Here is a 25,685-nt window from a genome sequence, read left to right as displayed (position 1 = left end):
TTGTGCAGGGATCGGGTTGGTATTTATATGTAGTATTGAGCAGGGATAGGGTTGGTATTTATATGTAGTGTTGTGCAGGGATCGGGTTGGTATTTATATGTAGTGTTGAGCAGGGATAGGGTTGGTATTTATATGTAGTGTTGTGCAGGGATCGGGTTGGTATTTTTATGTAGTGTTGTGCAGGGATAGGGTTGATATTTATATGTAATGTTGTGCAGGGATAGGGTTGGTATTTATATGTAGTGTTGTGCAGGGATAGGGTTGGTATTTATATGTAGTGTTGTGCAGGGATAGGGTTGATATTTATATGTAGTGTTGTGCAGGGATAGGGTTGGTATTTTTATGTAGTGTTGTGCAGGGATAGGGTTGATATTTATATGTAGTGTTGTGCAGGGATAGGGTTGATATTTATATGTAGTGTTGTGCAGGGATAGGGTTGGTATTTATATGTAGTGTTGTGCAGGGATAGGGTTGGTATTTATATGTAGTGTTGTGCAGGGATAGGGTTGGTATTTATATGTAGTGTTGAGCAGGGATAGGGTTGGTATTTATATGTAGTGTTGTGCAGGGATAGGGTTGGTATTTATATGTAGTGTTGTGCAGGGATAGGGTTGGTATTTATATGTAGTGTTGTGCAGGGATAGGGTTGGTATTTATATGTAGTGATGTGCAGGGATAGGGTTGGTATTTATATGTAGTGTTAGGGTTGGGTGTCAGGGATAGGGTTGGTATTTATATGTAGTGTTGTGCAGGGATAGGGTTGGTATTTATATGTAGTGTTGTGCAGGGATAGGGTTGGTATTTATATGTAGTGTTGTGCAGGGATAGGGTTGGTATTTATATGTAGTGTTGTGCAGGGATAGGGTAGGTATTTATATGTAGTGTTGTGCAGGGATAGGGTTGGTATTTATATGTAGTGTTGTGCAGGGATAGGGTTGGTATTTATATGTAGTGTTGTGCAGGGATAGGGTTGGTATTTATATGTAGTGTTGTGCAGGGATAGGGTTGGTATTTATATGTAGTGTTGTGCAGGGATAGGGTTGGTATTTATATGTAGTGTTGTGCAGGGATAGGATTAGTATTTATATGTAGTGATGTGCAGGGATAGGGTTGGTATTTATATGTAGTGTTGAGCAGGGATAGGGTTGGTATTTATATGTAGTGATGTGCAGGGATAGGGTTGGTATTTATATGTAGTGTTGTGCAGGGATAGGATTAGTATTTATATGTAGTGTTGTGCAGGGATAGGGTTGGTATTTATATGTAGTGATGTGCAGGGATAGGATTAGTATTTATATGTAGTGTTGTGCAGGGATAGGGTTGGTATTTACATGTAGTGTTGTGCAGGGATAGGGTTGGTATTTATATGTAGTGTTGTGCAGGGATAGGGTTGGTATTTATATGTAGTGTTGAGAAGGGAAAGGGTTGGTATTTATATGTAGTATTGAGCAGGGATAGGGTTGGTATTTATATGTAGTGTTGTGCAGGGATAGGGTTGGTATTTACAGTGGGGAGAACAAGTATTTGATACACTGCCGATTTTGCAGGTTTTCCTACTTACAAAGCATGTAGAGGTCTGTCATTTTTATCATAGGTACACTTCAACTGTGAGAGACGGAATCTAAAACAAAAATCGAGAAAATCACATTGTATGATTTTTAAGTAACTAATTTGCATTTTATTGCATGACATAAGTATTTGATACATCAGAAAAGCAGAACTTAATATTTGGTACAGAAACCTTTGTTTGCAATTACAGAGATCATACGTTTCCTGTAGTTCTTGACCAGGTTTGCACACACTGCAGCAGGGATTTTGGCCCACTCCTCCATACAGACCTTCTCCAGATCCTTCAGGTTTCGGGGCTGTCGCTGGGCAATACGGACTTTCAGCTTCCTCCAAAGATTTTCTATTGGGTTCAGGTCTGGAGACTGGCTAGGCCACTCCAGGACCTTGAGATGCTTCTTACGGAGCCACTCCTTAGTTGCCCTGGCTGTGTGTTTCGGGTCGTTGTCATGCTGGAAGACCCAGCCACGACCCATCTTCAATGCTCTTACTGAGGGAAGGAGGTTGTTGGTCAAGATCTCGCGATACATGGCCCCATCCATCCTCCCCTCAATACGGTGCAGTCGTCCTGTCCCCTTTGCAGAAAAGCATCCCCAAAGAATGATGTTTCCACCTCCATGCTTCACGGTTGGGATGGTGTTCTTGGGGTTGTACTCATCCTTCTTCTTCCTCCAAACACGGCGAGTGGAGTTTAGACCAAAAAGCTCTATTTTTGTCTCATCAGACCACATGACCTTCTCCCATTCCTCCTCTGGATCATCCAGATGGTCATTGGCAAACTTCAGACGGGCCTGGACATGCGCTGGCTTGAGCAGGGGGACCTTGCGTGCGCTGCAGGATTTTAATCCATGACGGCGTAGTGTGTTACTAATGGTTTTCTTTGAGACTGTGGTCCCAGCTCTGTTCACGTCATTGACCAGGTCCTGCCGTGTAGTTCTGGGCTGATCCTTCACCTTCCTCATGATCATTGATGCCCCACGAGGTGAGATCTTGCATGGAGCCCCAGACCGAGGGTGATTGACCGTCATCTTCAACTTCTTCCATTTTCTAATAATTGCGCCAACAGTTGTTGCCTTCTCACCAAGCTGCTTGCCTATTGTCCTGTAGCCCATCCCAGCCTTGTGCAGGTCTACAATTGTATCCCTGATGTCCTTACACAGCTCTCTGGTCTTGGCCATTGTGGAGAGGTTGGAGTCTGTTTGATTGAGTGTGTGGACAGGTGTCTTTTATACAGGTAACGAGTTCAAACAGGTGCAGTTAATACAGGTAATGAGTGGAGAACAGGAGGGCTACTTAACTTCTCTGCGCAGGGCGCAAAATATTACAAAAAAATATTTATAATCATGCAATCAGAAGTGAAATATACCAAAACACAGCTTAGCTTGTTGTTAATCCACCTATTGTGTCAGATTTTGAAAATATACTTTACAGCGAAAGAAATCCAAGCTTTTGTGAGTGTAGCAATCAATGCTACAACAGCTAGCCCCAAATTAGCATGGTCACGAAAGTCAGAAAAGCAATAAAATTAATCGGTTACCTTAGATAATCTTCGGATGTTTGCACTCACGAGACTCCCAGTTACACAATAAATGTTATTTTTGTTCGATAAATATTACTTTTATAACAAAAAAACGCCATTTGGGTTGCGTGTTATGTTGAGAAAACTACAGCCTCGTTCCGGTCCTGAAAGGAAGAAGAAAATTCCCAAACGTATCAGATTAAAATATATTACTAAAAATATTTATAATCATGCAATCACAAGTGAAATATAGCAAAACACAGCTTAGCTTGTTGTTAATCCACCTATCGTGTCAGATTTTGAAAATATACTTTACAGCGAAAGAAATCCAAGCTTTTGTGAGTGTAGCAATCAATGCTAGAACAGTTAGCCTTATATTAGCTTGGTTAGCTTGGTCACGAAAGTCAGAAAAGCAATAAAATTAATCGCTTAACTTAGATAATCTTCGGATGTTTGCACTCACGAGACTCCCAGTTACACAACAAATGTTCTTTTTGTTCGATAAATATTACTTTTATCACAAAAAAACGCCAAAACCAAAGCCTTGTTCCGTTCGACAAATTCCAAAAAGTAGAACAGAACTTAACATATTTGTCGCCTTGAAGGAAAGATGACACTGAGTTTGTCCACAGTCCCTACACAATTTTCCACAGCTCCAAACAAAATCAAAGTATTACAAAACAAATCTGTATTCATACTGTATTGGGTAAAAAAATATATAATAACAAAGTTGCTATATACCTTTGCATAACAACTTCCCAAATGAAAGCCTGGCGGTTGAGGAGTTATTGTAAATGTTCGGAACAATGCTTGTCCATAAATACTCTATAGACCTACTAGTGTAACACGTTCCCTTCTGCCCACAGAACTCAAGCAGAATAATGAATGGCTTGGTCAGTGCAGAACTTAGGGTCAGTTCCATATGTCTATCACTTCAAAGACATGGAATTGTACCTGACAGTAGGGCTTTTTATGTCGAGACGTTTCATCTTAGAGAGCACGAGAGCAGTGGTGGAAAAAGTATCCAATTGTCATACTTGAGTAAAAGTAAAGATGGCTTAATAGAAAATAACTCAAGTAAAAGTAAAAGTCACCCAGTAAAATACTACTTGAGTAAAAGTCTAAAAGTATTTGGTTTTAAATATACTTTGCTATCAAAAGTAAATGTAATTGCTAAAAAATACTTAAGTATTAAAAGTAAATGTAAAAGTATAAACCATTTCTTATATTAAGCAAACCAGATGGCACCATTTTCTAGTTTTTATTTATTTCCAGATAGCCAGGGGCATTACTTAGACATGATTTACAAATGAAGCATTTGTGTTTTGTGATTCTGCCAGATCAGAGGCAGTAGGGAGGACCACGGGTGTTCTCTTGATAAGTGTGTGAATTTGACAATTTTCCTGTCCTGCTAAGCCTTCAACATGAGTACTTTTGGGTGTCAGGGAAAATGTATGGAGTAAAAAGTACATTATTGTCTTTTAGGAATGTAGTGAAGTAAAAGTTGTCAACAGTATAAATAGTAAAGTAAACTACAGATACAAAAAATACCTGACTTAATTAGTACTTTAAAGTATTTTTACTTAAGTACTTTACATCACTGAGCAAGACCGACTGCCCAACTGACGTCTCACATTTTCTAAAACACGCAACCATCTTAAAGAGAGGAGACAACATGTATTACAGTAAAACAGCTTATAAATCCTTGATTTTTCCCCCCACAAGATCTATCTTCTAGAGAATGTTACCAAGTCCAGACAAGGGAATCATGTTCTCCAGGACTTAAAGCCACACTTTACGACTCTCCAAATCTTTAGCCTTGAAAAGTGTCACGGTTAGAACTGGGGTTATTTGTTATGTGAAGTCCGTTCGGAGCTCAAACCGTAACTAAGAAAAATGTGTCCGTGTGTACAGTACATGTGTAAGAGAGAGTCGAGAGATGCATGCTTGTGTGAGTGGATGCCCCTGCTCTCTCTCTCCCTCTCTCTCTCTCTGTGTAAGTGGATGCCCCTGCTCTCTCTCCCCCTCTCTCTCCCTCTCTCTCTCTGTGTGTGAGTGGATGCCCCTGCTCTCTCTCCCCCTCTCTCTCCCTCTCTCTCTCTCTGTGTGAGTGGATGCCCCTGCTCTCTCTCCCCCTCTCTCTCCCTCTCTCTCTGTGTGTGAGTGGATGCCCCTGCTCTCTCTCCCCCTCTCTCTCCCTCTCTCTCTGTGTGTGAGTGGATGCCCCTGCTCTCTCTCCCCCTCTCTCTCCCTCTCTCTCTCTGTGTGTGAGTGGATGCCCCTGCTCTCTCTCCCCCTCTCTCTCCCTCTCTCTCTCTGTGTGTGAGTGGATGCCCCTGCTCTCTCTCCCCCTCTCTCTCCCTCTCTCTCTGTGTGTGAGTGGATGCCCCTGCTCTCTCTCCCCCTCTCTCTTCCTCTCTCTCTCTGTGTGTGAGTGGATGCCCCTGCTCTCTCTCCCCCTCTCTCTCCCTCTCTCTCTCTGTGTGTGAGTGGATGTCCCTGCTCTCTCTCCCCCTCTCTCTCCCTCTCTCTCTGTGTGTGAGTGGATGCCCCTGCTCTCTCTCCCCCTCTCTCTCCCTCTCTCTCTGTGTGTGAGTCGATGCCCCTGCTCTCTCTCCCCCTCTCTCTCCCTCTCTCTCTCTGTGTGTGAGTGGATGTCCCTGCTCTCTCTCCCCCTCTCTCTCCCTCTCTCTCTGTGTGTGAGTGGATGCCCCTGCTCTCTCTCCCTCTCTCTCTGTGTGTGAGTCGATGCCCCTGCTCTCTCTCCCCCTCTCTCTCCCTCTCTCTCTCTGTGTGTGAGTGGATGCCCCTGCTCTCTCTCCCCCTCTCTCTCCCTCTCTCTCTCTGTGTGTGAGTGGATGCCCCTGCTCTCTCTCCCCCTCTCTCTCCCTCTCTCTCTCTGTGTGTGAGTGGATGCCCCTGCTCTCTCTCCCCCTCTCTCTCTCTGTGTGTGAGTGGATGCCCCTGCTCTCTCTCCCCCTCTCTCTCCCTCTCTCTCTCTGTGTGTGAGTGGATGCCCCTTCTCGCTCTCTCTCCGTCTCGCTCTCTCTTGCTCTCTGTGTGTGTGTGTGACTGGATGCCCCTGCTCTCTCTCTCTCTCTCTCTCTCTCTCTCTCTCTCTCTCCCTCTCTCTCTCTCTCTCTCTCTCTCTCTCTCTCTCTCTCTCTCTCTCTCTCTCTCTGTGACTGGATGCCCCTGCTCTCTCTCTCTCTCTCTCTCTCTCTCTCTCTCTCTCTCTCTCTCTCTCTCTCTCTCTCTCTCTCTCTCTCTCTCTCTCTCTCTCTCTCTGTGACTGGATGCCTCTGCTCTCTCTCTCTCTCTCTGTGACTGGATGCCTCTGCTCTCTCTCTTTCTGTGACTGGATGCCCCTGCTCTCTCTCTCTCTCTCTCTCTCTCTCTCTCTCTCTCTCTCTCTCTCTCTCTCTCTCTCTCTCTCTCTCTCTCTCTCTCTCTTTCTATCTGTGACTGGATGCCCCTGCTCTCTCTCTCTCTTTCTGTGACTGGATGCCCCTGCTCTCTCTCTCTCTGTGTGGATGCCCCTGCTCTCTCTCTCTGTGTGACTGGATGCCCCTTCTCTCTCTCTCTCTGTGACTAGATGCCCCTGCTCTCTCTCTCTGTGTGACTGGATGCCCCTGCTCTCTCTCTCTCTGTGACTAGATGCCCCTGCTCTCTCTCTCTGTGTGACTGGATGCCCCTGCTCTCCCTCTCTGTGTGACTGGATGCCCCTGCTCTCTCTCTCTGTGTGGATGCCCATGCGTTCTCTCTCTCTCTCTCTCTCTCTCTCTCTCTCTCTCTCTCTCTCTCTCTCTCTCTCTCTCTCTCTCTCTCTCTCTCTCTCTCTGTGACTGGATGCCTCTGCTCTCTCTCTTTCTGTGACTGGATGCCCCTGCTCTCTCTCTCTCTCTCTCTCTCTCTCTCTCTCTCTCTCTCTCTCTCTCTCTCTCTCTCTCTCTCTCTCTTTCTCTCTCTCTCTTTCTATCTGTGACTGGATGCCCCTGCTCTATCTCTCTCTCTGTGTGACTGGATGCCCCTGCTCTATCAATTCAATTCAATTGACATGGCAAGTTCATTATTACTTACATTGTCAAAGTATACATACAGTATACATTTTTAAAATATTTATATATAAATAAATGGTGGCACCAACAGCAATAATAATAGTAGTAGACATGGGATTACCATTAACTACAACATGCTCTCTCTGTGTGACTGGATGGCCCTGCTCTCTATCTATCTCTCTCTCTGTGTGACTGGATGGCCCTGCTCTCTATCTATCTCTCTCTCTGTGTGACTGGATGGCCCTGCTCTCTATCTATCTCTCTCTCTGTGTGACTGGATGGCCCTGCTCTCTATCTATCTCTCTCTCTCTCTGTGTGACTGGATGGCCCTGCTCTCTATCTATCTCTCTCTCTGTGTGACTGGATGGCCCTGCTCTCTATCTATCTATCTCTCTCTCTCTCTGTGTGACTGGATGGCCCTGCTCTCTATCTATCTCTCTCTCTGTGTGACTGGATGGCCCTGCTCTCTATCTATCTCTCTCTCTCTCTGTGTGACTGGATGGCCCTGCTCTCTATCTATCTCTCTCTCTGTGTGACTGGATGGCCCTGCTCTCTATCTATCTCTCTCTCTGTGTGACTGGATGGCCCTGCTCTCTATCTATCTCTCTCTCTGTGTGACTGGATGGCCCTGCTCTCTATCTATCTATCTCTCTCTCTGTGTGACTGGATGGCCCTGCTCTCTATCTATCTATCTCTCTCTCTGTGTGACTGGATGGCCCTGCTCTCTATCTATCTCTCTCTCTGTGTGACTGGATGGCCCTGCTCTCTATCTATCTCTCTCTCTGTGTGACTGGATGGCCCTGCTCTCTATCTATCTCTCTCTCTCTGTGTGACTGACTGGATGGCCCTGCTCTCTATCTATCTCTCTCTCTGTGTGTGACTGGATGGCCCTGCTCTCTATCTATCTCTCTCTCTGTGTGACTGGATGGCCCTGCTCTCTATCTATCTCTCTCTCTGTGTGACTGGATGGCCCTGCTCTCTATCTATCTCTCTCTCTCTGTGACTGGATGGCCCTGCTCTCTATCTCTCTCTCTCTCTGTGTGACTGGATGGCCCTGCTCTCTATCTATCTCTCTCTCTCTCTGTGACTGGATGGCCCTGCTCTCTATCCATCTCTCTCTCTGTGTGACTGGATGGCCCTGCTCTCTATCTATCTCTCTCTCTCTGTGTGACTGGATGGCCCTGCTCTCTATCTATCTATCTCTCTCTCTCTGTGACTGGATGGCCCTGCTCTCTATCTATCTCTCTCTCTCTGTGTGACTGGATGGCCCTGCTCTCTATCTATCTCTCTCTCTGTGTGACTGGATGGCCCTGCTCTCTATCTATCTCTCTCTCTGTGTGACTGGATGGCCCTGCTCTCTATCTATCTCTCTCTCTCTCTCTGTGACTGGATGGCCCTGCTCTCTATCTATCTCTCTCTCTGTGTGTGGATGGCCCTGCTCTCTATCTATCTCTCTCTCTGTGTGACTGGATGGCCCTGCTCTCTATCTATCTCTCTCTCTCTCTGTGTGACTGGGTGGCCCTGCTCTCTATCTATCTCTCTCTCTGTGTGTGGATGCCCCTGCTCTCTATCTATCTCTCTCTCTGTGTGACTGGATGGCCCTGCTCTCTATCTATCTCTCTCTCTCTGTGTGACTGGATGGCCCTGCTCTCTATCTATCTCTCTCTCTGTGTGTGACTGGATGGCCCTGCTCTCTATCTATCTCTCTCTCTGTGTGACTGGATGGCCCTGCTCTCTATCTATCTCTCTCTCTGTGTGACTGGATGGCCCTGCTCTCTATCTCTCTCTCTCTCTCTCTCTGTGACTGGATGGCCCTGCTCTCTATCTCTCTCTCTCTGTGTGTGACTGGATGGCCCTGCTCTCTATCTATCTCTCTCTCTCTCTGTGTGTGACTGGATGGCCCTGCTCTCTATCTATCTCTCTCTCTGTGTGACTGGATGGCCCTGCTCTCTATCTATCTCTCTCTCTGTGTGACTGGATGGCCCTGCTCTCTATCTATCTCTCTCTCTGTGTGACTGGATGGCCCTGCTCTCTATCTATCTCTCTCTCTCTCTCTGTGTGACTGGATGGCCCTGCTCTCTATCTATCTCTCTCTCTCTCTGTGTGACTGGATGGCCCTGCTCTCTATCTATCTCTCTCTCTGTGTGTGGATGGCCCTGCTCTCTATCTATCTCTCTCTCTCTCTCTGTGTGACTGGATGGCCCTGCTCTCTATCTATCTCTCTCTCTGTGTGTGGATGCCCCTGCTCTCTATCTATCTCTCTCTCTCTGTGTGACTGGATGCCCCTGCTCTCTATCTATCTATCTATCTCTCTCTCTGTGTGACTGGATGGCCCTGCTCTCTATCTATCTCTCTCTCTGTGTGACTGGATGGCCCTGCTCTCTATCTATTCAATTCAATTCAATTCAAGGGGCTTTATTGGCATGGGAAACATGTGTTAACATTGCCAAAGCAAGTGAGGTAGATATTATACAAAAGTGAAATAAACAGTACAAATTAACAGTAAACATTACACATACAGAAGTTTCAAAACAATAAAGACATTACAAATGTTATATTATATATATACAGTGTTGTAACAATGTACAAATGGTTAAAGCACACAAGTTAAAATAAATAAGCATAAATATGGGTTGTATTTACAATGGTGTTTGTTCTTCACTGGTTGCCCTTTTCTTGTGGCAACAGGTCACAAATCTTGCTGCTGTGATGGCACACTGTGGAATTTCTCCCAGTAGATATGGGAGTTTATCAAAATTGGATTTGTTTTCAAATTCTTTGTGGATCTGTGTAATCTGAGGGAAATATGTCTCTCTAATATGGTCATACATTGGGCAGGAGGTTAGGAAGTGCAGCTCAGTTTCCACCTCATTTTGTGGGCAGTGTGCACATAGCCTGTCTTCTCTTGAGAGCCATGTCTGCCTACGGCGGCCTTTCTCAATAGCAAGGCTATGCTCACTGAGTCTGTACATAGTCAAAGCTTTCCTTAAGTTTGGGTCAGTCACAGTGGTATCTATCTCTCTCTGTGTGTGGATGCCCCTGCTCTGCACTGCCTCTCGCTCGCTCTCTCGCTCTCTCTCGCTCTCTCTCTCTCTCTCTCGCTGTGTGTACTCTGTCGTTTTGGGAGGAGTGACAGAAGGACAGAGTCTCTTCCAGTTTGTACATTAGCCACACAACTGCTCAAGAGATTCTGCATTGAGGAAATGTCCCTGGCCTTCTAATTTCTCATTTGGATGTCACAGACTTGTGAAATAAACCCAGAACTGTACGCGTCTTTTGACAAGCGTTTAATGAGAAAAGTGAACTTTGTATTTTAGGAGGATTACCTGAAGTGTTCCTTTCATCCCAACCCCTCCTCCTGTTATTTTATACAGTCACTTAATTCAATAACTGCAGCTGATTTGGTAAACCACTCTTAGAAGTTCACCACGTTTCCCTCAATGTGCTACTCCTCTCATCGGTCTGTGGCACACTGATTTTAATTTATCAACCGGCGGTTCGATGCTGGCCGCACTGAAATAGAATGAAGTATGAATTGTCATTACAGGGCTGTCTTGTCTTGAGGTGAAAATCTGGTTGGGAGTGGGATGGTGGCTTGTGTTCCATGCATCTTGATTTCCTTCCTCTCTGGCAGCTTATTCACACCATCAGCGTGGTGGATAGGGACGAGCCGCAGTCGGGCCAACGCTTCTCCTTCACCCTGGCTCCGGAGGCCACCAACAACCGCCACTTCACCCTGTGGGATGTCAAAGGTAAGGGGTCAGAAGTCATAAATCAAAGGACTTCCAGCTGTTACAGAGTCACTCTGAAGGGTATTCTGAAGGATGATACTGTACATCCTGGTGTCATGCCTCAGACGGTCTTTGAGCCTATCAGTGAATGCTTTTAGAGTAGGCTGTACCGTATTGTCAAATGAATAGGTTCAACTGTGTAGCATAAAAGGTCATTAACATATTGTGAAATATAAAATGACTGTGTAGCTACACTAACACGTGGCACATGGGAATGTGGTATATGGACAAACTGTTTAGCTTAACGTGCCACTGCATTAGAAAACACCACATAAGGACATCCATACAGAGTGGTGACTTTGCCTCCGTCTTTTTTGTTGTTGCAAAACACTGACCCACGTAGCCAAGAGGGATTACATGTTCGCAAGCAAATCCCTCTTTGGAGATGTGTACCTAAGTGAATGTGACACGTGGCTAAATCAAGATTGATCTGACACAGTGAAAATGTCAGGCGAGTGAGCCAGGGAAATGTCAACGGAGGCTGCGGCGTGGTGTGGTGTAACCCCAGTCACGCGCCAGGGCAGGGGGTCCTGAGTACGGGGAAACATGGGGCCTGAGTACGGTCCTGAGTACGGGGAAACACACACACACACACACACACACACACACACACACACACACACACACACACACACACACACACACACTCACACACACACGTACACACACACACACACATGCACGAACACACACTTGTACACACACACACACACACACACACACACACACACACACACACACACACACACACACACACACACACACACACACACACACACACACACACACACACACACACACACACACACACACACACACACACACACACACACGTACACACACACACACACATGCACGAACACACACTTGTACACACACACACACACACACACACACACACACACACACACACACACACACACACACACACACACACACACACACACACACACACACACACACACACTCAGTGCTTAAAAGTATGCTCTAACACAGAGACACACAGTGACTCAGACCTTTTTCTTTCTCCTCCCATCTCTCTTGTTTTCCACTGTACTTCTGTTTTCATGGACACGTTTGTCAACCTGTCAGATTGGATCTGTCACTTTCTCTCTCCACCATCACGGCTTCACATTGCATTCTGTCGTTGAGCCTTGATACATCAGGACAAACAGACACTCTCTTTTATTTCATCCCCTAAAACTGTTATACTCATTGTTTGTTTGGATCTCTGTAAAGCTAATCTTGGCCATTGAAGGTCTGGAGTTATCGCAAAAAATAGAGACACGTCTTGCTTTATTTTACTGACTGCATTTTCCCCAGAGGTAAATATTATTTATGAAGCTAATGAAAGATGTGTGTTTTGTTTTGTCTTAGCTTATCAGTTTTTGTTAATTTACTCAACTGATTACTGTAAATGAACATGACATGATAAATAACAACAACTGTATATATTTCCCTCCATTAAAACACACATAATTAGCTTAATCATTTCCCTGTCGCCTCATAAAATACATATTCAAATATACAGACTGTTTCCACAGCACTTGTCAATGCACCTATTAGTGCAATGAAATTCCCCTTTATTTTCAATGAGTTAAGGTGGTATTGGCATGTTATTAATGAATACTCTCTGGTACCTATCTCAAAGAATTCAACACCATTGGTAACTACATGGTACTAAATGGTCCAAAACAATTATTGTGTCAATCTCAAAGAAACTAACGTGTAATTAATATGAAAGTATTAGTTCATTAACATTTTAACAAGGAATTTCAAAGTAATTACCTGCTATATGGTTATCATATAATTTCTGAAATAAACAATACAACGATGATGGAGCCTAAAATCACTGCATCACTTTTCAGTCCACACCTTCTCTTTTTCAGATAGAAAGATGCACTTATGAAATAGGATGCTGAGTAGAGGTCAGAGGGACAATGTCAAAGACATTATGCTCAGCAAAGTTACTGTAATAGGAAGAGTGTACTGTCTGTCTGTAACAGTGCTGTAGCTACGTCCATAACAGTGATGTCTGCCTGTAACAGTGCTGTAGCTACGTCCATAACAGTGATGTCTGTCTGTAACAGTGCTGTAGCTAAGTCCATGACAGTGATGTCTGCCTGCCTGTAACAGTGCTGTAGCTACGTCCATAACAGGGATGTCTGCCTGCCTGTAACAGTGCTGTAGCTACGTCCATAACAGTGATGTCTGCCTGTAACAGTGCTGTAGCTACGTCCATGACAGTGATGCCTGCCTGCCTGTAACAGTGCTGTAGCTACGTCCATAACAGTGATGTCTGCCTGTAACAGTGCTGTAGCTACGTCCATGACAGTGATGCCTGCCTGCCTGTAACAGTGCTGTAGCTACGTCCATAACAGTGATGTCTGCCTGTAACAGTGCTGTAGCTACGTCCATAACAGTGATGTCTGCCTGCCTGTAACAGTGCTGTAGCTACGTCCATAACAGTGATGTCTGCCTGCCTGTAACAGTGCTGTAGCTAAGTCCATGACAGTGATGCCTGCCTGCCTGTAACAGTGCTGTAGCTACGTCCATAACAGTGATGTCTGCCTGTAACAGTGCTGTAGCTACGTCCATAACAGTGATGTCTGCCTGTAACAGTGCTGTAGCTACGTCCATAACAGTGATGTCTGCCTGCCTGTAACAGTGCTGTAGCTACGTCCATAACAGTGATGTCTGCCTGCCTGTAACAGTGCTGTAGCTAAGTCCATGACAGTGATGCCTGCCTGCCTGTAACAGTGCTGTAGCTACGTCCATAACAGTGATGTCTGCCTGTAACAGTGCTGTAGCTATGTCCATAACAGTGATGCCTGCCTGCCTGTAACAGTGCTGTAGCTACGTCCATAACAGTGATGTCTGCCTGTAACAGTGCTGTAGCTACGTCCATGACAGTGATGTCTGCCTGTAACAGTGCTGTAGCTACGTCCATGACAGTGATGTCTGTCTGTAACAGTGCTGTAGCTACGTCCATGACAGTGATGTCTGCCTGTAACAGTGCTGTAGCTACGTCCATAACAGTGATGTCTGCCTGTAACAGTGCTGTAGCTACGTCCATGACAGTGATGTCTGCCTGTAACAGTGCTGTAGCTACGTCCATAACAGTGATGTCTGCCTGTAACAGTGCTGTAGCTACGTCCATAACAGTGATGTCTGCCTGTAACAGTGCTGTAGCTAAGTCCATGACAGTGATGTCTGCCTGTAACAGTGCTGTAGCTACGTCCATAACAGGGATGTCTGCCTGCCTGTAACAGTGCTGTAGCTACGTCCATGACAGTGATGTCTGCCTGCCTGTAACAGTGCTGTAGCTACGTCCATGACAGTGATGCCTGCCTGCCTGTAACAGTGCTGTAGCTACGTCCATAACAGTGATGTCTGTCTGTAACAGTGCTGTAGCTACGTCCATGACAGTGATGCCTGCCTGTCTGTAACAGTGCTGTAGCTACGTCCATAACAGTGATGTCTGCCTGCCTGTAACAGTGCTGTAGCTAAGTCCATGACAGTGATGTCTGCCTGTAACAGTGCTGTAGCTACGTCCATGACAGTGATGTCTGCCTGCCTGTAACAGTGCTGTAGCTACGTCCATAACAGGGATGTCTGCCTGCCTGTAACAGTGCTGTAGCTACGTCCATGACAGTGATGTCTGCCTGTAACAGTGCTGTAGCTACGTCCATAACAGTGATGTCTGCCTGTCTGTAACAGTGCTGTAGCTACATCCATAACAGTGATGTCTGCCTGCCTGTAACAGTGCTGTAGCTACGTCCATGACAGTGATGTCTGCCTGTAACAGTGCTGTAGCTACGTCCATGACAGTGATGCCTGCCTGTAACAGTGCTGTAGCTACGTCCATAACAGTGATGCCTGCCTGTAACAGTGCTGTAGCTACGTCCATAACAGTGATGTCTGCCTGTAACAGTGCTGTAGCTACGTCCATAACAGTGATGTCTGCCTGCCTGTAACAGTGCTGTAGCTACGTCCATAACAGTGATGTCTGCCTGCCTGTAACAGTGCTGTAGCTACGTCCATGACAGTGATGTCTGCCTGTAACAGTGCTGTAGCTACGTCCATAACAGGGATGTCTGCCTGCCTGTAACAGTGCTGTAGCTACGTCCATAACAGTGATGTCTGCCTGCCTGTAACAGTGCTGTAGCTAAGTCCATGACAGTGATGTCTGCCTGTAACAGTGCTGTAGCTACGTCCATAACAGGGATGTCTGCCTGCCTGTAACAGTGCTGTAGCTACGTCCATGACAGTGATGTCTGCCTGCCTGTAACAGTGCTGTAGCTACGTCCATAACAGTGATGTCTGCCTGTAACAGTGCTGTAGCTACGTCCATAACAGTGATGTCTGCCTGTAACAGTGCTGTAGCTAAGTCCATGACAGTGATGTCTGCCTGTAACAGTGCTGTAGCTACGTCCATAACAGTGATGCCTGTCTGCCTGTAACAGTGCTGTAGCTACGTCCATAACAGCGATGTCTGCCTGCCTGTAACAGTGCTGTAGCTACGTCCATGACAGTGATGTCTGCCTGTAACAGTGCTGTAGCTAAGTCCATGACAGTGATGTCTGCCTGTAACAGTGCTGTAGCTACGTCCATAACAGGGATGTCTGCCTGCCTGTAACAGTGCTGTAGCTACGTCCATGACAGTGATGTCTGCCTGCCTGTAACAGTGCTGTAGCTACGTCCATAACAGTGATGTCTGCCTGTAACAGTGCTGTAGCTAAGTCCATGACAGTGATGTCTGCCTGTAACAGTGCTGTAGCTACGTCCATAACAGGGATGTCTGCCTGCCTGTAACAGTGCTGTAGCTACGTCCATGACAGTGATGTCTGCCTGTAACAGTGCTGTAGCTAAGTCCATGACAGTGATGTCTGCCTGTAACAGTGCTGTAGCTACGTCCATAACAGGGATGTCTGCCTGCCTGTAACAGTGCTGTAGCTACGTCCATGACAGTGATGTCTGCCTGCCTGTAACAGTGCTGTAGCTACGTCCATAACAGTGATGTCTGCCTGTAACAGTGCTGTAGCTAAGTCCATGACAGTGATGTCTGCCTGTAACAGTGCTGTAGCTACGTCCATAACAGTGATGCCTGCCTGCCTGTAACAGTGCTGTAGCTAAGTCCATGACAGTGATGTCTGCCTGTAACAGTGCTGTAGCTACGTCCATAACAGTGATGTCTGCCTGTAACAGTGCTGTAGCTAAGTCCATGACAGTGATGTCTGCCTGTAACAGTGCTGTAGCTACGTCCATAACAGTGATGTCTGCCTGCCTGTAACAGTGCTGTAGCTACGTCCATGACAGTGATGTCTGCCTGCCTGTAACAGTGCTGTAGCTACGTCCATGACAGTGATGCCTGCCTGCCTGTAACAGTGCTGTAGCTACGTCCATAACAGTGATGTCTGCCTGTAACAGTGCTGTAGCTACGTCCATAACAGTGATGTCTGCCTGCCTGTAACAGTGCTGTAGCTACGTCCATGACAGTGATGCCTGCCTGCCTGTAACAGTGCTGTAGCTACGTCCATAACAGTGATGTCTGCCTGTAACAGTGCTGTAGCTACGTCCATGACAGTGATGTCTGCCTGTAACAGTGCTGTAGCTACGTCCATGACAGTGATGTCTGCCTGCCTGTAACAGTGCTGTAGCTACGTCCATAACAGTGATGTCTGCCTGTAACAGTGCTATAGCTACGTCCATGACAGTGATGTCTGCCTGCCTGTAACAGTGCTGTAGCTACATCCATGACAGTGATGCCTGCCTGCCTGTAACAGTGCTGTAGCTATGTCCATAACAGTGATGTCTGCCTGTAACAGTGCTGTAGCTACGTCCATGACAGTGATGCCTGCCTGCCTGTAACAGTGCTGTAGCTACGTCCATAACAGTGATGTCTGCCTGTAACAGTGCTGTAGCTACGTCCATAACAGTGATGCCTGCCTGCCTGTAACAGTGCTGTAGCTACGTCCATAACAGGGATGTCTGCCTGCCTGTAACAGTGCTGTAGCTACGTCCATGACAGTGATGCCTGCCTGCCTGTAACAGTGCTGTAGCTACGTCCATAACAGTGATGTCTGCCTGTAACAGTGCTGTAGCTACGTCCATAACAGTGATGTCTGCCTGTAACAGTGCTGTAGCTACGTCCATAACAGTGATGTCTGCCTGTAACAGTGCTGTAGCTAAGTCCATGACAGTGATGTCTGCCTGCCTGTAACAGTGCTGTAGCTACGTCCATAACAGTGATGTCTGCCTGTAACAGTGCTGTAGCTACGTCCATGACAGTGATGCCTGCCTGTAACAGTTCTGTAGCTACGTCCATAACAGTGATGTCTGCCTGTCTGTAACAGTGCTGTAGCTACGTCCATAACAGTGATGTCTGCCTGCCTGTAACAGTGCTGTAGCTACGTCCATAACAGTGATGTCTGCCTGTAACAGTGCTGTAGCTAAGTCCATGACAGTGATGTCTGCCTGTAACAGTGCTGTAGCTACGTCCATAACAGTGATGCCTGCCTGCCTGTAACAGTGCTGTAGCTAAGTCCATGACAGTGATGTCTGCCTGTAACAGTGCTGTAGCTACGTCCATAACAGTGATGTCTGCCTGTAACAGTGCTGTAGCTAAGTCCATGACAGTGATGTCTGCCTGTAACAGTGCTGTAGCTACGTCCATAACAGTGATGTCTGCCTGCCTGTAACAGTGCTGTAGCTACGTCCATGACAGTGATGTCTGCCTGCCTGTAACAGTGCTGTAGCTACGTCCATGACAGTGATGCCTGCCTGCCTGTAACAGTGCTGTAGCTACGTCCATAACAGTGATGTCTGCCTGTAACAGTGCTGTAGCTACGTCCATAACAGTGATGTCTGCCTGCCTGTAACAGTGCTGTAGCTACGTCCATGACAGTGATGCCTGCCTGCCTGTAACAGTGCTGTAGCTACGTCCATAACAGTGATGTCTGCCTGTAACAGTGCTGTAGCTACGTCCATGACAGTGATGTCTGCCTGTAACAGTGCTGTAGCTACGTCCATGACAGTGATGTCTGCCTGCCTGTAACAGTGCTGTAGCTACGTCCATAACAGTGATGTCTGCCTGTAACAGTGCTATAGCTACGTCCATGACAGTGATGTCTGCCTGCCTGTAACAGTGCTGTAGCTACATCCATGACAGTGATGCCTGCCTGCCTGTAACAGTGCTGTAGCTATGTCCATAACAGTGATGTCTGCCTGTAACAGTGCTGTAGCTACGTCCATGACAGTGATGCCTGCCTGCCTGTAACAGTGCTGTAGCTACGTCCATAACAGTGATGTCTGCCTGTAACAGTGCTGTAGCTACGTCCATAACAGTGATGCCTGCCTGCCTGTAACAGTGCTGTAGCTACGTCCATAACAGGGATGTCTGCCTGCCTGTAACAGTGCTGTAGCTACGTCCATGACAGTGATGCCTGCCTGCCTGTAACAGTGCTGTAGCTACGTCCATAACAGTGATGTCTGCCTGTAACAGTGCTGTAGCTACGTCCATAACAGTGATGTCTGCCTGTAACAGTGCTGTAGCTACGTCCATAACAGTGATGTCTGCCTGTAACAGTGCTGTAGCTAAGTCCATGACAGTGATGTCTGCCTGCCTGTAACAGTGCTGTAGCTACGTCCATAACAGTGATGTCTGCCTGTAACAGTGCTGTAGCTACGTCCATGACAGTGATGCCTGCCTGTAACAGTTCTGTAGCTACGTCCATAACAGTGATGTCTGCCTGTCTGTAACAGTGCTGTAGCTACGTCCATAACAGTGATGTCTGCCTGCCTGTAACAGTGCTGTAGCTACGTCCATAACAGTGATGTCTGCCTGTAACAGTGCTGTAGCTACGTCCATAACAGTGATGTCTGCCTGTAACAGTGCTGTAGCTACGTCCATAACAGTGATGTCTGCCTGTAACAGTGCTGTAGCTACGTCCATAACAGTGATGCCTGCCTGCCTGTAACAGTGCTGTAGCTAAGTCCATGACAGTGATGTCTGCCTGTAACAGTGCTGTAGCTACGTCCATAACAGTGATGTCTGCCTGTAACAGTGCTGTAGCTAAGTCCATGACAGTGATGTCTGCCTGTAACAGTGCTGTAGCTACGTCCATAACAGTGATGTCTGCCTGCCTGTAACAGTGCTGTAGCTACGTCCATGACAGTGATGTCTGCCTGCCTGTAACAGTGCTGTAGCTACGTCCATGACAGTGATGCCTGCCTGCCTGTAACAGTGCTGTAGCTACGTCCATAACAGTGATGTCTGCCTGTAACAGTGCTGTAGCTACGTCCATAACAGTGATGTCTGCCTGCCTGTAACAGTGCTGTAGCTACGTCCATGACAGTGATGCCTGCCTGCCTGTAACAGTGCTGTAGCTACGTCCATAACAGTGATGTCTGCCTGTAACAGTGCTGTAGCTACGTCCATGACAGTGATGTCTGCCTGTAACAGTGCTGTAGCTACGTCCATGACAGTGATGTCTGCCTGCCTGTAACAGTGCTGTAGCTACGTCCATAACAGTGATGTCTGCCTGTAACAGTGCTATAGCTACGTCCATGACAGTGATGTCTGCCTGCCTGTAACAGTGCTGTAGCTACATCCATGACAGTGATGCCTGCCTGCCTGTAACAGTGCTGTAGCTATGTCCATAACAGTGATGTCTGCCTGTAACAGTGCTGTAGCTACGTCCATGACAGTGATGCCTGCCTGCCTGTAACAGTGCTGTAGCTACGTCCATAACAGTGATGTCTGCCTGTAACAGTGCTGTAGCTACGTCCATAACAGTGATGCCTGCCTGCCTGTAACAGTGCTGTAGCTACGTCCATAACAGGGATGTCTGCCTGCCTGTAACAGTGCTGTAGCTACGTCCATAACAGTGATGTCTGCCTGTAACAGTGCTGTAGCTACGTCCATAACAGTGATGTCTGCCTGTAACAGTGCTGTAGCTACGTCCATAACAGTGATGTCTGCCTGTAACAGTGCTGTAGCTAAGTCCATGACAGTGATGTCTGCCTGCCTGTAACAGTGCTGTAGCTACGTCCATAACAGTGATGTCTGCCTGTAACAGTGCTGTAGCTACGTCCATGACAGTGATGCCTGCCTGTAACAGTTCTGTAGCTACGTCCATAACAGTGATGTCTGCCTGTCTGTAACAGTGCTGTAGCTACGTCCATAACAGTGATGTCTGCCTGCCTGTAACAGTGCTGTAGCTACGTCCATAACAGTGATGTCTGCCTGTAACAGTGCTGTAGCTACGTCCATAACAGTGATGTCTGCCTGCCTGTAACAGTGCTGTAGCTACGTCCATAACAGTGATGTCTGCCTCCTGACAGTGCTGTAGCTAAGTCCATGATGGTGATGTCTGTCTCCGGTGATGGATTGCCCAGTGTCTTATATGCAAGTCCATCCACACTAGCTTTTCTGACTATATTTGTCAAAGCCTGCTACTGTATGCTTGGTTAAATAAAGGTGAAATAAAAACATACAAATACATTTAGTGTTACATGTGTCTCCCCGAGAGGCTGTGCACCAGTGAGGTTCCATTTCAAATCATGACGTCCTCCCATTTTCTCCCCTTGGTTTCATTTGACTAAAAAGAATGTGTGATGAAGCAGACCTGTCTCTCAAGACAAGACAGGCTATGTGCACACTGTGCACAAAATGAGGTGGAAACTGAGCTGCACTTCCTGACCTCCTGACAAATGTATGACCATATTACAGATTCATATTTCCCTCAGATTACACAGAAACACAAAGAATTCAAAAACAAATCCAATTTTGATAAACTCACATAGCTATTGGGTGAAATACCACAGTGTGACATCACAGCAGCAAGATTTGAGACCTGCTGCCACAAGAAAAGAGCAACCAGTGAAGAACAAACACCATTGTAAATACAACCTATATTTATGTTTATTTATTTTCCCTTTTGTACTTTAACTATTTGCACATCATTACAAAACTGTATATAGACAGAATATGAAATTTGAAATGTCTTTATTCTTTTGAAACTTTTGTGAGTGTAATGTTTAATGTTTATTTCACTTTTGTTTATTATCTATTTCACTTGCTTTGGCAATGTAAACATGTGTTTCCCATGCCAATAAAACCCCTTAAATTGAAATTGAATGCTCACTGACAGCAGCTAGCAATTCATGTGTTCACTCTAAAAAGACATGGTTGAAGTGTATGGGCTTGACACACGTGATTCCTTTGCTCCATGTCCTTAAATACTAATATTATTTCAGAGTTGATGATCTGAGGTATCTATCTTTGGCAAAATGGGAGTGTTTACTTTTAATAATGCCTATTTAGCCTGTATAACCCATCTATGCATGAACAAGTAAATGCTTCTGAACTGTTCATTGATAATATGGGGCGGCAGGTAGTTAGAGCGTTGGGCCAGTAACCGAAATGTTGCTGGATCAAATCCCTGAGCTGACAAGGTAAAGATCTGTTGTGCTGCCCCTGAACAAGGCAGTTAACCCACTGTTCCCCGGTAGGACGTCATTGTAAATAAGAATTTGTTTTTAATTGACTTGCCTAGTTAAATAAAGGTTAAATTAAAAAATATATATAAAAAATGATGAATGGTAGTAACCATATGACCAAATGGTCTACCTGAGCAGAGGCAAGTGTATTTATTAATTAGCACCTATTTTATTTTTCCACATGGCTCTACTGAAATATCTTGATTGATTCCTCTGTCTGTGAGGAATTCCAGACCATATAAATAACCTTTTACGGCAGTGGGCTAAATCAGGGTCACACAGAGTGATTATTGGTAGTCTTAAACAAATCTACTTTGAAACCAAAGTATACACCTCACATACATGGTTATGGGCTTTAAAAAAAGACACCTGTACCATGTCAGATATAGAGTTGAAATGGATTCCATTTTGAGTTTCCGTCCCAATATTACACGAAGCAGACCAACTCTTTAGTCATTTATAAACCTCCTGCATGTAAAATACTGTGTACTATAGCTTGGAAAATAACTAAATATGACTCTGGAATACTGGTAATGAAATACTGGTATCATCCCGGCACTAATATTAGCTCATATATCTCTATGTTCCAGACAACACTGCAGACCCAGCGCTCAGGCTTCAACCATCACGAGCAGATAGTTATGAAGGTCTATGTTTGACATAGACTACCCTTGTATAATATTATATCTCCATGTTCCAGACAACACTGTAGGGATCCGGACCCAGCGCTCGGGCTTCAACCGCCGCGAGCAGAACGTCTACCTGCTGCCTATCCTGGTGGTGGATACCGGGCCTCCTGCTCTGAGCTCCACGGGTACCCTGACCATCCACGTGTGTGGCTGCGACCCGGAGGGCGCCATCCAGTCCTGCAATGCCACCGCCTACGTCATTAGCGCCTCACTCAGTCCCGGGGCCCTCATAGCTCTACTGGTCTGCATGCTTATACTCATAGGTAAGCAGCGACCAAACCCCTTCTTTATTGAGGTTGCCAACATAATAGTTATAAAAGTGAAATTCCAGTCTATTTGGCACTTTAGGCAATCAAACGCTCAAGGTTCTTGAAAGAAACAAATTCTATTTGAACAGAGGTCTGAAAACATCTGTTTAAGCTCCCAAAGAAGTCATAATTTATGTAAAGAAACGATGCACAAAACAAACAACACTATGACCTGTTGGTCTGCTTGTACAGTTTTTGGGGTAACATAATTGCACACTTGTTGAGATTTCTGTCTATTTGATTAATGAGATGGCCCTTCTGTTGGAATAAGTCAACTGTAAAGACACAAGCTGGGCATAGGATCAAATTGAAGGATGCAGATTGTTTGTTGGGATAAAGTATGGGATAAAGTATGGGATAAAGTATGTTTACAACTGGCATTAATAAAGGAAAGACATCTGCTCTGGATATTCTGATGGGAGTCTATAGGGACACAGAAAATGCTTTTGTTTTAAAACAGACAAATAGAGAGGTATACAGTATATGGGTGTAAAATATTATAATTCTGCTACAGGTATATCACATATACAGTGCATTCAGAAAGTTCAGACCACTTGACTTTTCCCACATTTTGTTACGTTACAGCCTCATTCTAAAATTGATTAAATATTTTTTTTTTCTCATCAATCTACACACAATACCCTATAATGACAAAGCATAAACAGGTTTTTAGAAATTGTAGCAAATGTATTCAAAATAAAAAACGGAAATATCATATTTACGTAAGTATTCAGACTATTTACTCAGTACTTTGTTGAAGCACCTTTGGCAGTGATTACAGCCTTGAGTCTTGGGTATGACGCTACAAGCTTGGCGCACCTGTATTTGGGAATTTTCTCCCATTCTTCTCTGCAGATCCTTTCTAGCTCTGTCAGGTTGGATGGGGAGCATCGCTACGCAGCTATTTTCAGGTCTATCCAGAGATGTTTGATCAGGTTTAAGTCTGGGCTCTGGCTGGGCCACTCAAGGACATTCAGAGACTTGTCCCGAAGTCACTCCTGCGGCTTCCGTCTGGCCACTTTACCATAAAGACCTGATTGGTGGAGTGCTGCAGAGATGGTTGTCCTTCTGGAAGGCTCTCCCATCTCCACAGAGGAACTCTGGAGCTCTGTCAGAGTGACCATCAGGTTCTTAGTCACCTCCCTGACCAAGGCCATTCTCCCCCAATTGCTCAGTTTGGCTGGGTGGCCAGCTCTGGGAAGAGTCTTGGTGTTTCCAAACTTCTTCCATTTAAGAACGATGGTGGCCACTGTGTTCTTGGGGATCTTCAATGATGTATAAATGTTTTGGTACCCTTCCCCAGATCTGTGCCTCGACACTATCCTGTCTCGGAGCTCTACGGACAATTCCTTCAACCTCAGGGCTTGGTTTCCGCTCTGACATGCACTGTCAACTGTGGGACCTTATATAGACAGGTGTGTGCCTTTCCAAATCATGTCCAATCAATTTCATTTACCACTGGTGGAATCCTACCAATTTGTAGAAGCATCTCAAGGATGATTAATGGAAACAAGATGCACCTGAGCTCAATGTCAAGTCTCATAGCAAAGGGTCTGAATACTTATGTAAGTAAGGTATTTCTGTTAAAAAAAATGTCTCAAAACCTGTTTTCACTTTTTATTATAGGGTATTGTGTTGTAGATTGAGGGAAATGTTTTACGTACAGTAACATAATGTGTAAATAGTGAAAGGGTCTGAATACCTTCCGAATGCACTGTATGAGTATATGGGAATTATTCAAAACAATGTGAATAATATAGAGACCAGAAGACCAAAGTCAAATCTACCACTACCAATGTATCCCTCATTTTCTTATCCTTGTCTTAGTGTAGACAGTTCATGACGCAATCCCACCAAACAATATACCCCTATAGCTGTATCCCTCATTCATGAATTGCATGCTTCTATGATTTGTTTTACATTTATTATCACCATTTCCTTATCCTTCCTTCAAGATTTCCTTATGCTTGACTAAGGATAGACAGTTCAAGGATAGACCGTGCTTCTACACCTGCATTGCTTGCTGTTTGGGGTTTTAGGCTGGGTTTCTGTACAGCACTTTGAGATATCAGCTGATGTAAGAAGGGCTATATAAATACATTTGATTTGATTTGATTCATGATGCTATCCCACCAAACACCGCTTATCCAAATGTGTGGCACTTATCTGAACGATAAACCAAGTAGTACTAAAACGGAGTGTATCACCCCACCACAACTATCATTGTTAGATGGACAGTCCATCTTTTAGGGTTACTTTTTTTCTCATCTCATGTAGAACAGGCTGGAAAAACAAGGACAGATTACATAAAAAGGTGATGCATATCTTTACTTTTCCATCTTTTTCCTTCAAACGGGTAACTGCTGATGTTGCAGTCAGAAAACTCAACCCCCTTTCATGAGAAAAAGTTTTGTCCAAGTGGAGAGTGTATACAATTCAATGATATCAAACCACTCTGCTCCCCAGAATATGGAGGTAGGGGGAGCTGAGTGGAGAGAGTGGGAGGCCTAGAAGGAGGAGGGGGGGAATTGCTGCATCAGCCCTAACGTCCCCCTGGAACAACGCTCTTTAAATAGATAAAGCTTTCCAGACGTTCTCAGATACTAGCACTCACATGCACGACTCTCAGCAGGAGTGCTAGGCGAGAGAGGATTTTGGATTGTCATGTTTAAACATTTAATGAGTCGCTTGCCTCGTCAATATTGCTCGAAACGTTACTATTTCGGCTGCGGTTGAAACGCAATAACGCAGTGTACATCGTTGTCAGTTTATTTTCGGTTCCCTCGTCTTACTTCACTAACATGTTTCACATCTTGTTTGTTTTGAATGATTGATGAACAGGCCGGGACTAGGTCCCTAAATGGCACCCTAGTCCCCATATAGGGAACTACCTTTGACCAGGGCACTGGGATTGGGGGGCCATTTGGGACATACCTTAGGTCACCCGGGGTCTCTGAATCAGGGAAGGGGTATTATTTTTAGGGTGGTTTTAATGAGAGTACGGTTAAAGTTATGCCTCCGTTAACTTAAGCTTGGTGAGCTTAAAAAGCCATTTATATTTTATTCATTGTGGTTTTTAAAAGCGTTTTGGCCCTCAACCAACACATTATGGTTATGTACAAATCGTAAGGAGACAAGCTTCACTACAAAAAGCATTGGTTAAAAGGTACTGTGGTTTTGGTGGTGCTATAGCTATAGAGTATTTACAGTATTCCATTTAGATTGTGCTATATTGAAACACATATAGGGCC

General features: G+C 45.4%; 1 protein-coding gene across 1 annotated transcript in view; it reads left to right on the top strand.

Annotated features, from left to right (window-relative positions):
- LOC120064655 (cadherin-22-like) overlaps positions 1-25,685 on the top strand; it is a 162,344-nt gene that overhangs the window by 119,893 nt on the left and 16,766 nt on the right. Inside the window, exons 9-10 of the mRNA XM_039015279.1 lie at positions 10,778-10,895; positions 22,138-22,389. Of these exons, the coding sequence (XP_038871207.1) occupies positions 10,778-10,895; positions 22,138-22,389 (370 nt within the window). The remainder of the gene's footprint in view (positions 1-10,777; positions 10,896-22,137; positions 22,390-25,685) is intronic.

The sequence above is a fragment of the Salvelinus namaycush genome, chromosome 20 (assembly GCF_016432855.1).
Source record: "Salvelinus namaycush isolate Seneca chromosome 20, SaNama_1.0, whole genome shotgun sequence".
Taxonomy (NCBI): Eukaryota; Metazoa; Chordata; class Actinopteri; order Salmoniformes; family Salmonidae; genus Salvelinus; species Salvelinus namaycush.
The sequence above is the reverse complement of the archived record's forward strand: the minus strand, read 5'-3'. Positions and strand labels throughout refer to the sequence as shown.